Raw genomic sequence first — 15,382 nt, 5'->3', positions numbered from 1 at the left:
TTCCCATAAAAGCATTTTGTTCCATAGGATAAAGGTGTTTATTTTCATGCCTTGGGACCAATGAAGTTGGAAAATTAAAGTTTGAGCATTACTAGGTCTTGGAAAAGACAGTCCACTCAGACTTACCACTGGCTTTTGTCACATACGATCTGGACTGTAAGGGCTTTTTGGGAGTAGGATGAGGTGGCATTTAGAAGCTGCCCTGCTTAGAAAATGGGGTGCCGGACTGTCTTAGTTCATTCGGATTGCTGGAACAGAATACCATGGACTGGGTGCCTTATAAACAACAGAAATTTATTTCTCATAGTTCCGGATGCTGCAAAGTCCAAGATCAAAATGTTGGCAGAGGCTGGGCACGGTGCCTCATGCCTGTAATCCTACCACTCTGGGAGGCCAAGGCAGGAGGATTGCTTGAGCTCAGGAGTTCAAAACCAGGCTGAGCAAGACCTCGTCTCTACTAAAAGTAGAAAAAAATTAGCTTGGTGTGATGACACGTGCCTGTAGTCTGAGTTATTCGAGAGGCTGAGGCAGGAGGATGGTTTGAGCCCAGGAGTTTGAGGTTGTAGTGAACTATGATGGTGCCACTGCACTCCAGGTTGGGTGACAGAGCCAAACCCTGTCTTAAAAAAAAAAAGATGCTGGCAGACTTGGTGTCTGCAGAGGGCCCTCTTCCTGGTTCATAGATGGCATCTTCTTGCTGTGTCCTCACGTGGGGAAGAGCCAAGGAAGTCCTTTGAGGTCTCTACAAAGAAGGCACTACCCCACTCATGAGGGTTATGCTCTCATGGCCTAATCACCTCCCAAAGGCCCGGCTCCTCATTCCATCAGGTGTTGATTGGGATTTCAACATATGAATTTTGGAAGAACACAAACATTGTCTCTAGCAGGGACTGTGGGCTGTTGCCCAGGGGGGAGCTCAGCAGCCCTGGTCATGGGCACGGGGGGCTGTTGCAGGCCAGCGTTGTCTGCCCACTCCCATTCATAGGGGTGGGAGGGGGGTGTGTTTGGACTCAGCTCATGTCTGGTGTCTTGGAGCGTGAGCAAGGCCTCCAGGGTCTGCTCAACCTGGGACCCTTGTGGCTTTCCTGCTAGTTCAGCCTCACCCTCACTGGTCACCTGCTTCCCTCCAAAGGCCAGGCAGCAGCTGATGCCCCAGAAGACTGTCCCTGGGGTGGTGTTTCTTCCCATCCCAGTGCACATTCCAATGTCCAGGTTGATCATTAGAAAACCAGTCAGCTTAGTCCTCTCCTGTCCCTGCCCCTGCTACCCCAGGAATGCCTTCACCGAGTGAGGATTTTAACCTTATGTCCGTGACTTTTATTGAGGCTTGCTATGGCTTGAATGTTTGTGTCCCCCACAAATATGTGTGTTGAAATCCTAACCCCCTAAGGCGATGGTGTTAGGAGGTGGGACCTTTGGGAAGTGATGGGGTCAGGAGGGTAGAACCCTCGTGAGTGGGATTAGTGCTCTTTATAAGAGAGACTCCAGAGAGCTCCCTCATCCCTCCCGCCTTGTGAGGAAATGGGAAGAAATTGCCGTCTGTGCTCCAGAAAGTGGGTCCTCACCAGACACGGAGTCTGCTGGTATCTTGATCTTAGAGTTCCAGCCTTCAGAATTGAAAATTAATTTCTGTTGTTGATGGTAATTGATGGCTACATTGTTGATGGTAATTTGTTGTTATAGCAGCTCCAATGGACTAAGACAAGGGTCAAGATGACAAATTGCTGTATTAATAAACATTTCCACATCTTCCATAAAACTGCTGCTAAAAGGCTTCGTTTACTGTGGTTTTGACATCCCTGTGTGCAGTGTGGCAGTTCATATCACAAATGTTTTTTTAATATAATGGAGTTGGATCCCGAGCAGATGAGAAAGGAGCCTGCTTAGGGAGCTCACAGGAAAGGGAGACATTGGGGAAAACAGGGGCATGGGCCGGGACCCGGCTCCAGTGTGGGCACTTCTCAGAGGATGAGATGTCAGGAAATGCTAGATGGAGAAGAAAACACTTGGGATGAGTCTAGAAAAAGGAGTATTTACCTACTCTGACTATGGAAATACATCCACAGGAGATTCTTGAGACTTCAAGCCATCCTGTCTGGGTCCTTGTTCCACCACTAACCTCTCAGCCTCTGGGTTAGTCCTTACAGTGGTTGTAGTTTGATCTGTGTCCTCTACCTCACACTATGGTAATGAGCATTGCGTACCTAATGATAATGTGCATAGGCTGGATTATGCAAATATCGGTAATTGTCACCTAGGAGGCCCTGAGATAAATTTTTTTAAAAAATTAATTTTATTGAGATATATATACAATAAAATTCATCCTTTAAGTGTAGAGTTTGGTGGGTTTTGACAGATAAGTATTGTCACAGAACTACCACCACCATGAAGATACAGAATGCTGCCATCATCCTCAAAAGTTCCCTCATGCTCTTGTGTAGTTGTTACCTCTGCTCCCCAGCTGATCTGCTTTCTGCCACTATGGTTTTCCTTTTCTAGAATGAAATCATACAGTATTTAGTTTCTTGTGTCTATCTCCTTTCACTTATCATAATGTTTCTGAAATGCAGCTCTGTTCTTACTGAATGTATCTGTAGTTCATTCTTTTTCATTGATGAGTAATATTCCATTGTATGGGTAGATGACAATTTGTCTATCCATTCACCAGTTAAGTTATTTCCAGTGTTTGTCTATCATGAAATTAGCAGCTGAGAACATTGGTGTGTAAGTCTTCGTGTGGATGCATGTGTTCATTTCTCTTGGATAAACACCAAGGACTAGAATTGCAGAGTCCTATTATAAGTCTATATTTAATTTCATAAGAAACGGCCAATCTCTTTTGCAAAGTGACCGTACCACTTTACATTCCCACGAACAGTATGTGAGCGTTCCAGGTGCTCCACATGTTCATCACACTTGGGATTATCTGTCTCTTCAATTTTAGTGATTCTTATTGGTTTGTAGTGGTAACTCATAGTGGTTTTGATTTACATTTCCCTGTTTGACAATGATGTTGATTATCTTTCCACATGTTTATTTGCAATTCTTATATCTTCTTTGATAAAGCATCTGTTCAAAGCTTTTGTCCCCTTCTCCTTTAAACTGAATCCTCTGTTTTCTTCTTAATGTGTTGTAGAAATTCTTAATATATTCTGGATACAAATCCTTTATCAGATCTGTTTTGCATGGCTAGGTGTGGTGCCTCATGACTGTAATCCTAGCATTTTGGGAGGCCAGGATGGGTTTTCTTTTTGGTCTGTTAATATAAGGAATGCTTTGATTGATATTTGAATGTTTAATCAGTGTTGTTTTCCCAGGACAGACCCCACTTGGTCATGTTGTATAGTCCTTTTTACATATTGCTAGATTTGTTAATACTTTGTTAAGAACGTCAGGTCTGAGTTCATGAGAGCTATTGGTCTGTAGTTTTCTTGCAATGCTTTGGTTTTAGTGTCATGGTAATGCTGGCTTCAGAAATGAATTGGGAATTATTTCTTCTTCATTCATATTCTAGAAGAGTTTGTTTTAGAATTGGTATTATTTCTTCCTTAAATGATTAAAGGTTTGGTAGAATTCATGAGTAAAGCCATTGCGGCCTAAAGTTTTGTGAGAAGAGTTTTAACTAGAAATTCAGTATCTTTAATTGATACAAGGCTCTTCAGGTTTTCTATATCTTCTTGAATAAAGGTTTGTCCATTTCTTCTAAATTTTCAAGTTTATTGGCATAAAGTTGGCTACATTTCTTTATTATCCTCTTTATAGATCTGTTATATCTGTAGTATGTGCCTTCTGTCATTCCTGATATTGTTAACTTGTGTCTTCTTTTTTTGTAGATAAGTCTTAGAAGTTTATCTAATGTTATTGATCTTTAAAGATCTTTTTGGTTTTAATTTTTCATTATTGTTTATCCATTTTCATTCATTTATGTTCATATGTTTATTCTTTCCTTTTCCTTTGGGATTAATGTGATTTTCTCTTAATTCTTTCTTAAAAGGAAAGCTTTAGATCATTGATTTTAGGCCTTTAAATATTTTCTTATAAATCATTTACTAGAAATTTCCCTCTAAACACTACTTTTGCTGCATGCCACTAATTTCAATATGCTGTTTTTTCATTTTCTTCTACTTCAGAATATTTTCTAATTTCCCTAGTGATTTCTTCTTTGAATCATGAGCCTTTAAGGAGTGTGTTGTGTTGTTTAATTTTCAAATATGTGGAATCATTCTATCATTCTGTTACTGATTTCTAGTGTATTCCACTGTTGTCAGAGAATATACTTTGTATGATTTCCATTTTTTTTATTGGTTGAGATCTGTTTAATGGCATAGAATGTGGTCTACATTGATGAATATCCCATGTACATTTAAAAAGAATATGTGTCCTGCCCTTGTAGGCTAGGTGTTTCACAAATGTCAGGCCAAGTTGGTTGATAGTGTTTTTGAGGTCTTCTGTATGCTTATTGATTTTCTGTCAATTTATTCTCTTAATTACCCAGAGAGAAGTGTTACAATCTTCATCTTTAATTTTGGATTTGTCAGTGAATACTCCTGTATGTAGCATCATTTTCATACATGTACAGGTATAGCAGTAAGATAAGTATACATAGTGGATGTATACTTGTGGATGGTTTGTTCAAAGGGTAGATTTGTACTTTTCAGAGAAATTTCCAAATTGCTCTGCATACACATTGTACCATTTTTCACTGCCACCAGATTTGTACGACAGTCTGTTTTCTCATAGCTTTGTAATACTTTTGGGTAGGTAAAAAAGATCTTACTGTAGTTTTAATTTTCATTTCTTTTATGAGTGAGTTCGAGCTTCTTTCATATGCTTAAAAATCATTTTATTTTTAACTGTGTTTTGCCTTTTATCCATTTTCTATTATTTGTTGGTCTTTTTCTTGTAGATTTCTATGAGCCCTTTATATAATAAGGAGATTAACCCTTTGTGATGTTTGCCCTAGTATTGAATATGACCTTTCCCCTACATATGTTTTAATTTTTATATTACCAAGGATATCAAACTTTTATGGCTTTTGAGATGTTTATAAAGGGCCTTCACCACTACAAGGTCTTAAAGGAGCCTGCCAGCATGGACATAATTCATGTAGAGTTTACCTTTAATGAACATTTATCCTTAGCTCTGAATGAGTGGCTAATTTCCTTAAATAATTTTTGTCTGAATTTTTTATCATTCAGTGAAGATCCGACTGTGAGAAACTACAGATCCAGTGCTGGTAAGAGTGGGAACAGAAGACCTAGCAAGAAAATGGCTGTCTCTATTTTCACAGAGTCCATGGTTTAGGGACATAAGAGAGGCCATAGATGAAGTATCCTGCTACAGTTTACAGCTGGGAACCATTCCAGGTCCTGCCACTAGCAGAGTGACCCTGGGCAAATCATTTAGCCTCTCCGCATCTGTTTTGCATCTGTCAGATGCCCGCTCAACACGGGTCTGAGACCTAAGTGAGATGACAGGTGTGGCCGCACTGCAGGTCGTCATCAGTGGTGCCTACCTACAAGGGTTGCAATTTCGCATCATGAGCCATGTCTGCTCTGGCTTCCTGACTCTCTCGAGAAGGAGTCCTCCCGGAAACCACTTCTTTGATTAAACTTGGAGGTTGTCTTAGCTCGGGCTGCCAGAGACAGATGCCATTGCCTGGATGGCTTAAACAACAGGAATGTATTCCTCACAGTTCTGGAGACTGGAAGTTCAAGATCAAGGTGCCAGCAGAGTCAGTGTCTGGTGAGGCATCTTTCCTTGAGTTGGCCACCTTCTCTCTGTGTCCTCACGTGGCCCCTCCTTGGTGCATGGTAGTGGGGCGTGGAGGGGAAGAAAGAGAGAGCTCTTCTCTTTCCTTCCTATAAGGGCACTAGTCTCATTATGAAGCCCCCTGCCTAATCTAACCCTAATTATCTTCCAAAGGCCCCATCTCCAAATACCGTCATGTTGGGGGAGGTAGGACTTCAACATGTGGATTCGGGGAGAACCCAGGCATCTAGTCCATAACAGGGGCTGATAACTTGAGCAGGCTGATGACTACATCTCTGTGACGTTATGCTCGTCCTGACGGTTGATGTGGAGAACTGAGTGGAGAGAGGAGTGCCTGCCCCCCAGGGGAGCCGGCCGGGCTCTGGGTGGGGAAATCACAGAGCTTCTAGGACCTTGAAAGCTGGTTTCAGGAGAGGGGCTTCAGCAGGTCTGAGCCAGCCCAGGCCCTCGCTGGCTCTTCTGCAGGCTTCATTTTATTTGGAGGCAGATCAGCTCAGCAGTGTGGAGCCATCCCCTGCACTCTGGGTGAGACTCCGAGGTGGCCTCAGTCTCTGTTCTCCCACAGGGGACAGTAGTTGTTTTTTCCGAGCTGGTCCAGAGAGCAGAGGGTGGTTGGTAGAAGTAATCCATGTACAGGAAAAACCCGCCTTTTGCATATTGGCTTTTCCACATTTAAAAAACTTAGCTTTCGAATACTTGTGTAGCATTCACTCCGTGCTGGGCACGGTTTAAGCCCTTGGACGTGTGCTTGTGAAATCAGATGTCAGGGTTCAAGCAGAGGAACAGGCCGCTGTGATACAGAATTAAGGGGTTCATGGCAGGGGTGGGACCTCACACGACAGTGGTTGCAGGTGAAGGCGTCCTTGTCAGGCTGGTGCCTTGGCGTCTGGCATTGGACTGGAGTCGGCAGGGCAGGCAGCAGGAGACCTGGGCGTGGAGTGGAGGGCAAGCATGAGCTGTGCCCATGAGGACGGCCGGGACCCGCCTCTGCCCAAGACACGGGTGACCTGCACAAGGAGCTGTACGCACGCCTGGCTCAGGACACGGAGAAGCGGAAGGAGGGGATCCAGCAGGTGCCTGCCCCTCGCCAGCGTGAGCCCACGGCTCAGCCGGACGCTATGCGATCACAGCACAACTAACAAAACTATACGCTCTCTTCTGATTGCCTTGGTTTCCCACTGATGACCTTTTTCTGTTCCAGGATCCAGTCTGGGACACCATGTTGCATTTAGTTGTCACATCTTCTTAAGTCTCCAGTCTGTGACAGTTTCTTGGTCCTTCCTTGTCTCTCATGACCTTGACATGTGAGGAGTAGTGGTCAGGTATTTTGTAGACTGCCCCTCAGTTTGGGTTTGTTTGATGTTATTTTCACAGTTAAGCTGAGGTTATGGATTTGGTGGTAGAATACCAAGGAGGTGAAGTGCCCTTCTTGTCACATCATATCCAAGGGCACGTGAGATCAGCACAACTTATCAGTGGCACTGTTAACCTTGACCACTTGGCTACAGTGGTGTCTGCTGGGTTTTTCCACTGTGAAATTACGACATTTCCCTTTCTGTACTGTATTTGTTAGATTTGAGTCACCACGTCCAGCCCGGACTGAAGGGCAGGGGATGGGGGGAAGATTAATCTCCACCTCTTGGAGGAAGAGTAGCAAAGCATTTGTGGATGTGTTGTTAGAACCACGATTGCCATTGATCAGTATCTGGGGGAGATACTTTGACACTATACGGATATCCTATTTCCAGTGAGGTGATTTTTCAAATGACTTTGCTCAGTGTCTAGCGCAGGCAAACAGGCTGCCTTCCTTGGGTTCCTCTGTGAGGTTATTGAATTTGATTAATAAAATGCCAAGGAGAATCCTGTTTCTTTGCGTATATATGACGCTGGATCAGATTCCTGCTGGCAGTTGCATTTTAATGTTGCAAAGTCTGGAGGCTGAGTGGCATGGAGTGACACACGGGAGCAGAGCTGGATGGGCCGTGATGTCAGGAGATGGGGCTTTTGTGTATGTGACTCACTTTTGCTCGCAAAGGTAAGGTAACAGTTACAGGAAGTGTTAAGATAACGTCAATGGCAGACTATATTTTTAGATGCCGTTTTCCCTACCCTGAAGGGTATATTTGAGTTCTCATTTGCTTTGTGTGAATTTAAGAAAAAAAAAAAAATACGGGTTGAAGTAGCTCCGGCCATTGTTGACCCTGCAGCAAATTCAGCTGGCTCTGTATTGAGTGTTTAGGCCAATGGTGTACTTATGTTCCAAAATTCTGAATCAACTGCTTTGTGAATTCTTTGTGGAAAACTCTGTTTAGAAGACACTGTTCTTAGCGTTCTGACTACTCTGTTATTGATCAATGATTTCCACTCATTTTAGCAGAATATTGGGAAGGTGAATCTCCTACAGGAAAAGAAATGCATAATGGTTTTCCAAATGAATGTAAATGGAGATTATCTGTTTCCGATCACTTTTTCTAATTCCCAGTGACACACGTAACTGAGGTGTGTAAGCGTGCAGCACACCCCCACCTAGTGGCAGCATACCCGACTGATTATTTGTACTTGGAATGAAGCTGATCTCTAAGGCAAGTGGTTTGCAGATGATCTGCTATAGCAGGAGGTGAACTGTTGAAATCTGGAACTTTCTCTTCTAGGACGATTTCCTGTTCAGCGTCTCCATTTTAAGTGGGATTCTTTGCAGCATCCTGGCCGTGTTGAAGTTCATGCTGGGGAAGGTTCTGACCAGCAGAGCACTCATAACAGATGGTGAGTAAGGCCGGTGTGCCTGATCTCAGGGGGCCGAGCTCATAGTTAGGGAAGGTGCTGTTTGAGTCACTTTTAGCTGCTTGTCTTGCAGGAACTCAGTGATTTAGAATCTATCCTCACCAACCCCTCCTCCTGTTTAATGATTCTCAGGGCTTCCATATCAGGGCAGATGTCATATGCCCTGGGAGTTTAATAAACTCTCCGTGAATATCTCTAACCTACTAATGGGGGCGGGGGGATTGGGGCTCCCCAGCCTCTTAATCATGAAGCACAAAGGGCTTCCTGGAGTCTTGGGTCTTACGTGCATTGCATAACAAGTAAATGCCTTTTCTGGAGTCTATAAATGTATCCTTTGTGAATTCTCCGTGCTTGTTTTTCCTTCCAGCTAGTACATGCTCACCTGGGAGTTGAGGTTGCTATTACCAGGTGCCCGCACTGGGGAAACCGTCCCGTGTGTTCTCTGCTTAGAGTCCCAGCCAGCTAGGAAAGTCCCTGTGTGTCCCTGGGACTGCAGAGGAGCTTCCTGTGTGGGCTTAGGGATGACAGAGAGAAGAAGGGTATGGGCATGCAGGTATGGGGGTGAGGGGAAACTTCCCCCAAAAGGTCAACTCACAATAAGGCAGATTAATAAGAGAAAGAGATTTATTTACCATGCGCATGGGGAGAATCACAGAGTGATTACCTCATATCCTAATGGGGAACTCATTTTAGAGGATCTATAAGGGGAAGGGGAGATGAGGAATATAAGTAGTTCTGTTTAGGGGCCATAAATGGTTACTAGGGAGGATGAATAGATATTTGGGAGAATGAATGGATGGTGGGGGGAATAGATTGATTTATAAATGATTCTTTTTGGAAACTAAACTTGAGAGGCAAGTATTATATTTAGAATGATTTGGGCCAGGTCTGTTGCATTCTTGATCTTCTTTCCTGTAATATATTGAGATAACAGGAAGGGGAAGGGAAGTGATTGTTCTTTTGATGGGTCTGGCTTTATGTCAATGGAGGGAAAAACTCCTGCTTGATCTCTGAGGACCTTTAATTCAAAATACTCTGTATCAAGGAGTCATATTTTGGGGTGAAATTTCCTGAGCTCCTTCACAGGAAAAGAGTGTTTCAGGCCCCAAACTGGCATTGACCTATAATGAAGACACTTGACAAACAGTGCCACCTGGCCATTTTATTTTTAGTCATTCCTGAGCACGTGCCGAGTCCAGGGGGAGTCAGCAGTAAAGTGGGGGGTGGTCATAGCATAAAAGCTTGTGGGTGGGTGGGCACATTGGCGCAAAACAGAGCAGAAATAATTGGATTCTTTTTTCAAGAGAACACTCCCCCATCTCCAACTCTCAAGGTTCGTTCATATGTGGAATGTGTGAACTCCCAGGTGACAGAGCATGGTGACAGCATGTAGGCTCCTTGTCTCCTCCTGTGCCGAGGCCTGCCAGGCACGGAGCTGGACTTTGCAGCGTGGTGGGGGACAGAACGTCAACGCGATGCTTCCACCCTGGGACTGAGCTCGGGCCGAGACTCCATCTGCAGAGGCGGGCAGAGCTGCTGGCAGATATGGGCGAGTCCAGGGCAGAGGGAGGTCTGCAGCCCCTGATGCGCAGGCTGGCGGTCCTTGACCAGGAGCTGGTAGTGCCTATGCCCCCCACTCGCCACACTTGAGCCAGCTACGGTGTCTCTGGGGAAGGCCTCCAGCTTTTTAACCATGGCTGCCTGGGGCAGAGCATCACCTGTGTGCACAGATGTGGAAGGGTTCATCTGAACAGGCCTGAAGAAGTTGGGGATTTACACAGCCTGACATCCAGGCTGCAAAACGAGGGGACCCCAGATGCTAGTCAGTTGACCACCACCATGCTGGCAGCACCAAAACTGCTTGGGGTGTGTGTTAAAAACCCGGATTTCTGGGGCTCACCCCTGAAGATTCTGGTTCCGGGGCATTGAGGTGGGGCCCCAGACCCTGGGGGCCCCACCTCATTGTGTGCACAATGAGGCTGGGCCCAGTGTCACCCCAGGGCAGGAGGACCCTGCTGTGTCCAGCACGGCCTGCTATTTGTGTCTTCCCTTGCAAGATGCCGCTTTTCTCCCTGGGCTGCTGGGGCTGACTCTGCCCTGAGGGTTGGAGGCGACTGCCAGAGAGACAGTGCTGTTCCAAAGGGCAGAGGCAGCACCCTCTCCCCCCAGCCTGTTACCCTGTGCTTGGCGTGCCCTGCAATCCCTGCTTGGGGGTGTTGTTGGCAAAATATTTGGCAGTAATTGCAACTTTCTGCTAATTGTGTCATCTGGGATCTGAGCTTTACTCATTCATTGATGAGCAGAACTAGGGAACAATCTAATTATCCTCTCTCTGTTCTTTCCTCACTCTGGGAGGTGGGCGGGGCAGGATGGGGCTCTGGAGTGCGTCCTGTCCCTGTGGCTGCCAGCCTGGCTGGGGCAGAGCCAGCACCTTCTCTGCAGGAGGGAAGCGAGCTGGGCACAGGGCGTTCCTGAGCCAGGGCTGTGTGTGAACTGGGCCAGGTGGCCTCTGGCGCTGCCTCTGCTGCTGGCGTGTGTCCTCACAGCCAGGAAGCAGATCGCAGGGAAAGGGGGCAGCAGGCCGAGGATGGCAGGGACTGTGGGTCATCCAGACTTCCCCACTCTGTGCCATGCCACATGGTAACCCTTGTCTTGTTTGGTTTTATTGCTTTGGCTATTTAGTCAACACTCGTTTATTGCTTGACCAGGCTGAAGCTTGCTTTGTATTATTTAAGGCAGAATGACTTTGCACAACAAATTAACACAGTCAGTCAGACAGAGGAAGATGGTGGGAGGGCACCAGGGGACAGGTGCTGAACTAGGGCCGGGGGCTGTCCCACGCGCAGCAACCCCCTTTGAAGTGCGGGGCCCGTTCTCTCGCTCACATGCAACTCTAAAATACCCAGAGCCTGTGAGGATTTTCCAAGCACAAGAAAAACTTTTTAATCAGAATAGTCTGCATAAAATCACTGTGGCTCATTACAGAGATTCTGATCTAGTTGGTAAAGCTGGCCTCTAATCCAGAGGGCCCCAGCCATTGCTTTGTGCCATTGTATGTTCTTAAACAGATAAGAGTTTGCTCTTTAGAACAGCTCTGTGGTCTCAGCTGCGGGGACTGGACTCTAGAGGTGAGTGACCGGCAGAGCCACATGCTGTCGTGGGTAGGGGGCTCGGGCCCCTCACGTGGGAAGGCTCTGGAATTCCGAGGGGTGTGCAGGGCAGCCATGGAATTGCCCCCCAGTCCCTGTGGGTACTTTAGAAATGAAGGTGAACTGAGTCAGGCCCTGACCTCCCAGGTGAGCCAGGCGCAGCAGGTAAGAGTCCCTTCCTAGCTGATGCAGGTGAGCAGGTGAACATGCCACAAATCCACTGGCTGTGCAGCGTGGGGAGCATGCCGGGGTGGACCTGCTGTCAGGACTGCAGGCTGGGACGTGCCATCGGCTGGCAGAGTGGTGGCATGGTGGAGCTGCATTGACCTCTGGTGGCCATCTGTGGAACCTTATGTTGTTCTCGCTGCATCTTTTCCGAGGGCCTGGGCTGGGCGGCTTCTCTCCTGGCTGGGGGTGGCTGCGGTCTCAGCTCTCTCCCCCAGGACAGCAGAGCTAAGGCGGGGCCGCATGCCAGCCTGTCTTCCTCCTCCTCCTCCAGTTTTAACTCATGCATTAATGCAGCAGTCATCTGTGTCCCTGATAGGTGCCAGGCCCTGTTCTGGGACTTTGGATGCAGCAAGGAAGACACAGAGTTCCTGTCCTTAAGCTTAGGTTTCTTGTAAGCGAGAGAGATGGCTTTAAAAAATGGCAAAAATAGCTTCTTAGATGGTGGCAAGCTCCGGAGAGAAATGAAGTGCAGGGAGGATGAGGCGGGAGGGTTGGAGGGAAGCCTGGTGGGGGGCCCGAGGCGGAGGGGTCCAGGTGGACGGTGGCCTTGCAGGGAGGGCAGGTGGCCAGCACAGGGTCATGTGTGGCTGGAGCACAATGAACCAGGAGGAGGGGGCTTGAGGCGGGGGCTGTGAAGAGTTCAGATGGCATCTGCAATAGAGACATTCGTTGACAGAGAGTCTCTGGCTGCTGCGAGGGGAATGGGCTGGGGGAGCCGGGGCTGGGGGAGCCGGGGCCGGGGCCGGGCAGTAGGGTGCGGGAGGAAGAGAGACTGAGGATGAGTCGTGGAGGTGACCATCAGCAAGAGTTACCTGATGGGTTCGGTGTGTGGCCCGGGCAGCTGGGCGGACGGTGGCACCACTTGCAGGGGACAAGGCAGCTGAGGGTGAGGGGTGGGGCGGGAGCCGTGCACGTGTTCAGTCTGAGACGCTGCATGAGTGCCTGCACTGGAGGGGCCACGCAGGACTGTGGGAGACACCGGCTGGTGGCGTTGGAGAAGAGCGCAGACAGAGGGACAGGGCAGAGGACTGAGCCCAGGGAACCCCAGAGGGACACAGAGAGGGGTCCAGCCAGGGAGAGCAGAGGCGGGAAGGGTGTGAGGCTGGAGAGGAGAGCTCACAGGAGGGCGTAAGAAGTGAGTCCTGGTAGCATAGGTGCCCGTCACTATCACATGTGGCATCACGGGGCCACAGCTAGGGAGTGCGCAGGGAGGAGGAGCCTGAGCGGAACGGGTGTGTGTGTGTGTGTGCAGAGACAGCTCAGGCAGACACCTGTGAGCGGGCTTTGCGGGGGGCAGGGGCGGAAGGGAGCTGTGGGTTGGGGTGGGGTCCAGGAAGGAGTTTGAAGGTTTGTCCTGGGGGCAGGGATGACCCAGGAGAGAGGGGGAAGAGTTGCAAGAAGCAAGTCCTTTGAGGTGACAGGTGTAGAACATCTGAGATGCCCCTGGTTCACCTGTCCCCAGTACTGGGGAACACCCCACTGCCGGCCCTCCTTGGGTCCTCTGAGCGGGGCTCTTTCTGAGCTTTGCTCAGACCATCCTTGCCCCACAGTCTTCCTCTCTCTGCCCTTCCTAGAAAGACAGGTGCTCTGAGCTCGATTTTCTTGCTGGTAGCCAGAATTAGGGCTTCTGAGTTCAGCAAAAGCACTGCGTGAGCACACTGGCACAGTTGCCCCAAGAAGGAAGCGGGGCCTGGAGCTGCAGCGGAGGTGGCCCTGCCCAGGCCAGCTGCCAGGGCACCAGGGACCTGGAGCTTCTCGAGGGGCCACTGTGATGCTGAGGTGGGCGAGCAGCCTGGTGCCTCCCTTCACAGGGAGGCCCCAGACGCCATTCCCTGTCCCTGTGGCCTTGCAAATGCACAGGCAAAACGGAAGTGTGGTACGTGAGCTGGGGGGACTTACGGAGGTGACATGGGAAAGGAGAAGGTGATTGATATCTGTTAGCTCCATTGCTGTTTCTATTATAGGACCATTTCTCCAGCCATGTAGCTAATACACATACTACTACAAATCATGTACCTCACGTTTCTCCTCCGGAGAGAGGGAAAACCCTTAGGTTACTCTAAGCAATCCGGATAACCTCGTCAGTTTATTTAATGTCATTCTACTTAGTTTTCTCGTCAGTGAGATGGGTTGATAACAGTTTCCTTCATGGCACTGAGAAGGTTTATTGGTGACAGCACATCTAAAACACCCAGCTTGGAAGTTGGCCCAGCAGACATTCAACAGATTTGAGCTCCCCCTACTGCAGTGCCCGCTGAGTGGCAGGCACAGCCGTGGGCACTGTGGCGTCAACAGGGAACCATGCCCCTGTCTCTCGGGAAGTTTGCGTTCTAGTGGGGACGGGGACCAGAGGAACCACACACAGGCATCAGTGCTTGGAAGAGGAATAAAGCAGGTGCAGACGGGCGCGGGGTGACAGCTCCATCCTGGGAGGTCCCTGGTGACAGATGAGCAGACATGATGTGCTACACAGGCATCCAGGTGGTGGCTATCACTGGTGAAAGAGCTCTGGGCAACGCTCCTTCCGGTACCTGCTCCGGAGTGTGGAGGCACGCCTGGTACTCGGGTCCTTTTCTCCGTGGCTAAGTGAGATTGCTTTGCACTGCCACGCAGCCTCTCTGCTCTCTCTGCAGGCTTCAACTCCCTCGTGGGCGGCGTGATGGGCTTCTCCATTCTCCTGAGTGCGGAAGTGTTCAAGCACAACGCGGCGGTCTGGTACCTGGACGGCAGCATCGGGGTGCTGATCGGCCTCACCATATTTGCCTACGGGGTCAAGTACGTCCCTGCGCTTTCAGCTTTGCCGTCCCTGAGGCCAGGAGTGCCACTTTCCCAGCCCCCTTCCCTAGCCGTCACAGTCTTGTACCTGTGCACCTCCCCAGCCTGACTGATGTCAGGGGACTGGATAAGTGGGGACAGCAGGGGACAGGTGTGCTCATGGCTGGCACACAAGCGAGGCAGGGACTTTAAAAAGTGGCGTAGGGCTGTTAAGGCACAAAGGAACTCCTTTACTTTTGTCTGATGTCTGTATGATCCACTTAAATGGTGGTCCCTTTAACCCCCTTCATGTCCTGAAGATTTATGCTGCTTCCTGTCTGTAATGGTCAGCATGGTGCTCCAGCGAGCACCTTCGTGTGGCTTCCTCACTTGTAAAGCACCCCGCCACACATGGGTGATGCTCCAGCTACAGTTTGGGGTGGGCAAGCAGCACCACCTGGCCAGAGGCTGCACCCCCAGATTTAGAGAACTTCTTGCAGAATGGCTGTGTGGGCATCGCTGACTCTGGATTCAATGCCCAGGCTGGAGCCGGCCTTTGAGAGAGCCCTTTCTAAGGGCTGCCGTGCTTCTCAATATTAAAATACTTCCCGTCTCCCACTAAAAGGGCTATAATCAAAACGAGGGCCGATCACAAGTGTTGGTGAGGATGTGGAGGCACTGGAGCCCTAATCCACTGG

At 48.6% G+C, this 15,382-nt stretch overlaps 1 protein-coding gene across 1 annotated transcript in view; it reads left to right on the top strand.

Annotated features, from left to right (window-relative positions):
- Positions 1 to 15,382, top strand: part of TMEM163 (transmembrane protein 163) — a 225,366-nt gene that overhangs the window by 207,452 nt on the left and 2,532 nt on the right. The window contains exons 6-7 of the mRNA XM_020288506.2: positions 8,424 to 8,535; positions 14,564 to 14,705. Of these exons, the coding sequence (XP_020144095.2) occupies positions 8,424 to 8,535; positions 14,564 to 14,705 (254 nt within the window). The remainder of the gene's footprint in view (positions 1 to 8,423; positions 8,536 to 14,563; positions 14,706 to 15,382) is intronic.

This window comes from Microcebus murinus, chromosome 8 (genome assembly GCF_040939455.1).
Source record: "Microcebus murinus isolate Inina chromosome 8, M.murinus_Inina_mat1.0, whole genome shotgun sequence".
NCBI classification, from domain to species: domain Eukaryota; kingdom Metazoa; phylum Chordata; class Mammalia; order Primates; family Cheirogaleidae; genus Microcebus; species Microcebus murinus.
Note: the sequence above shows the minus strand (reverse complement) of the source record. Positions and strands in the feature narration are given on the sequence as shown.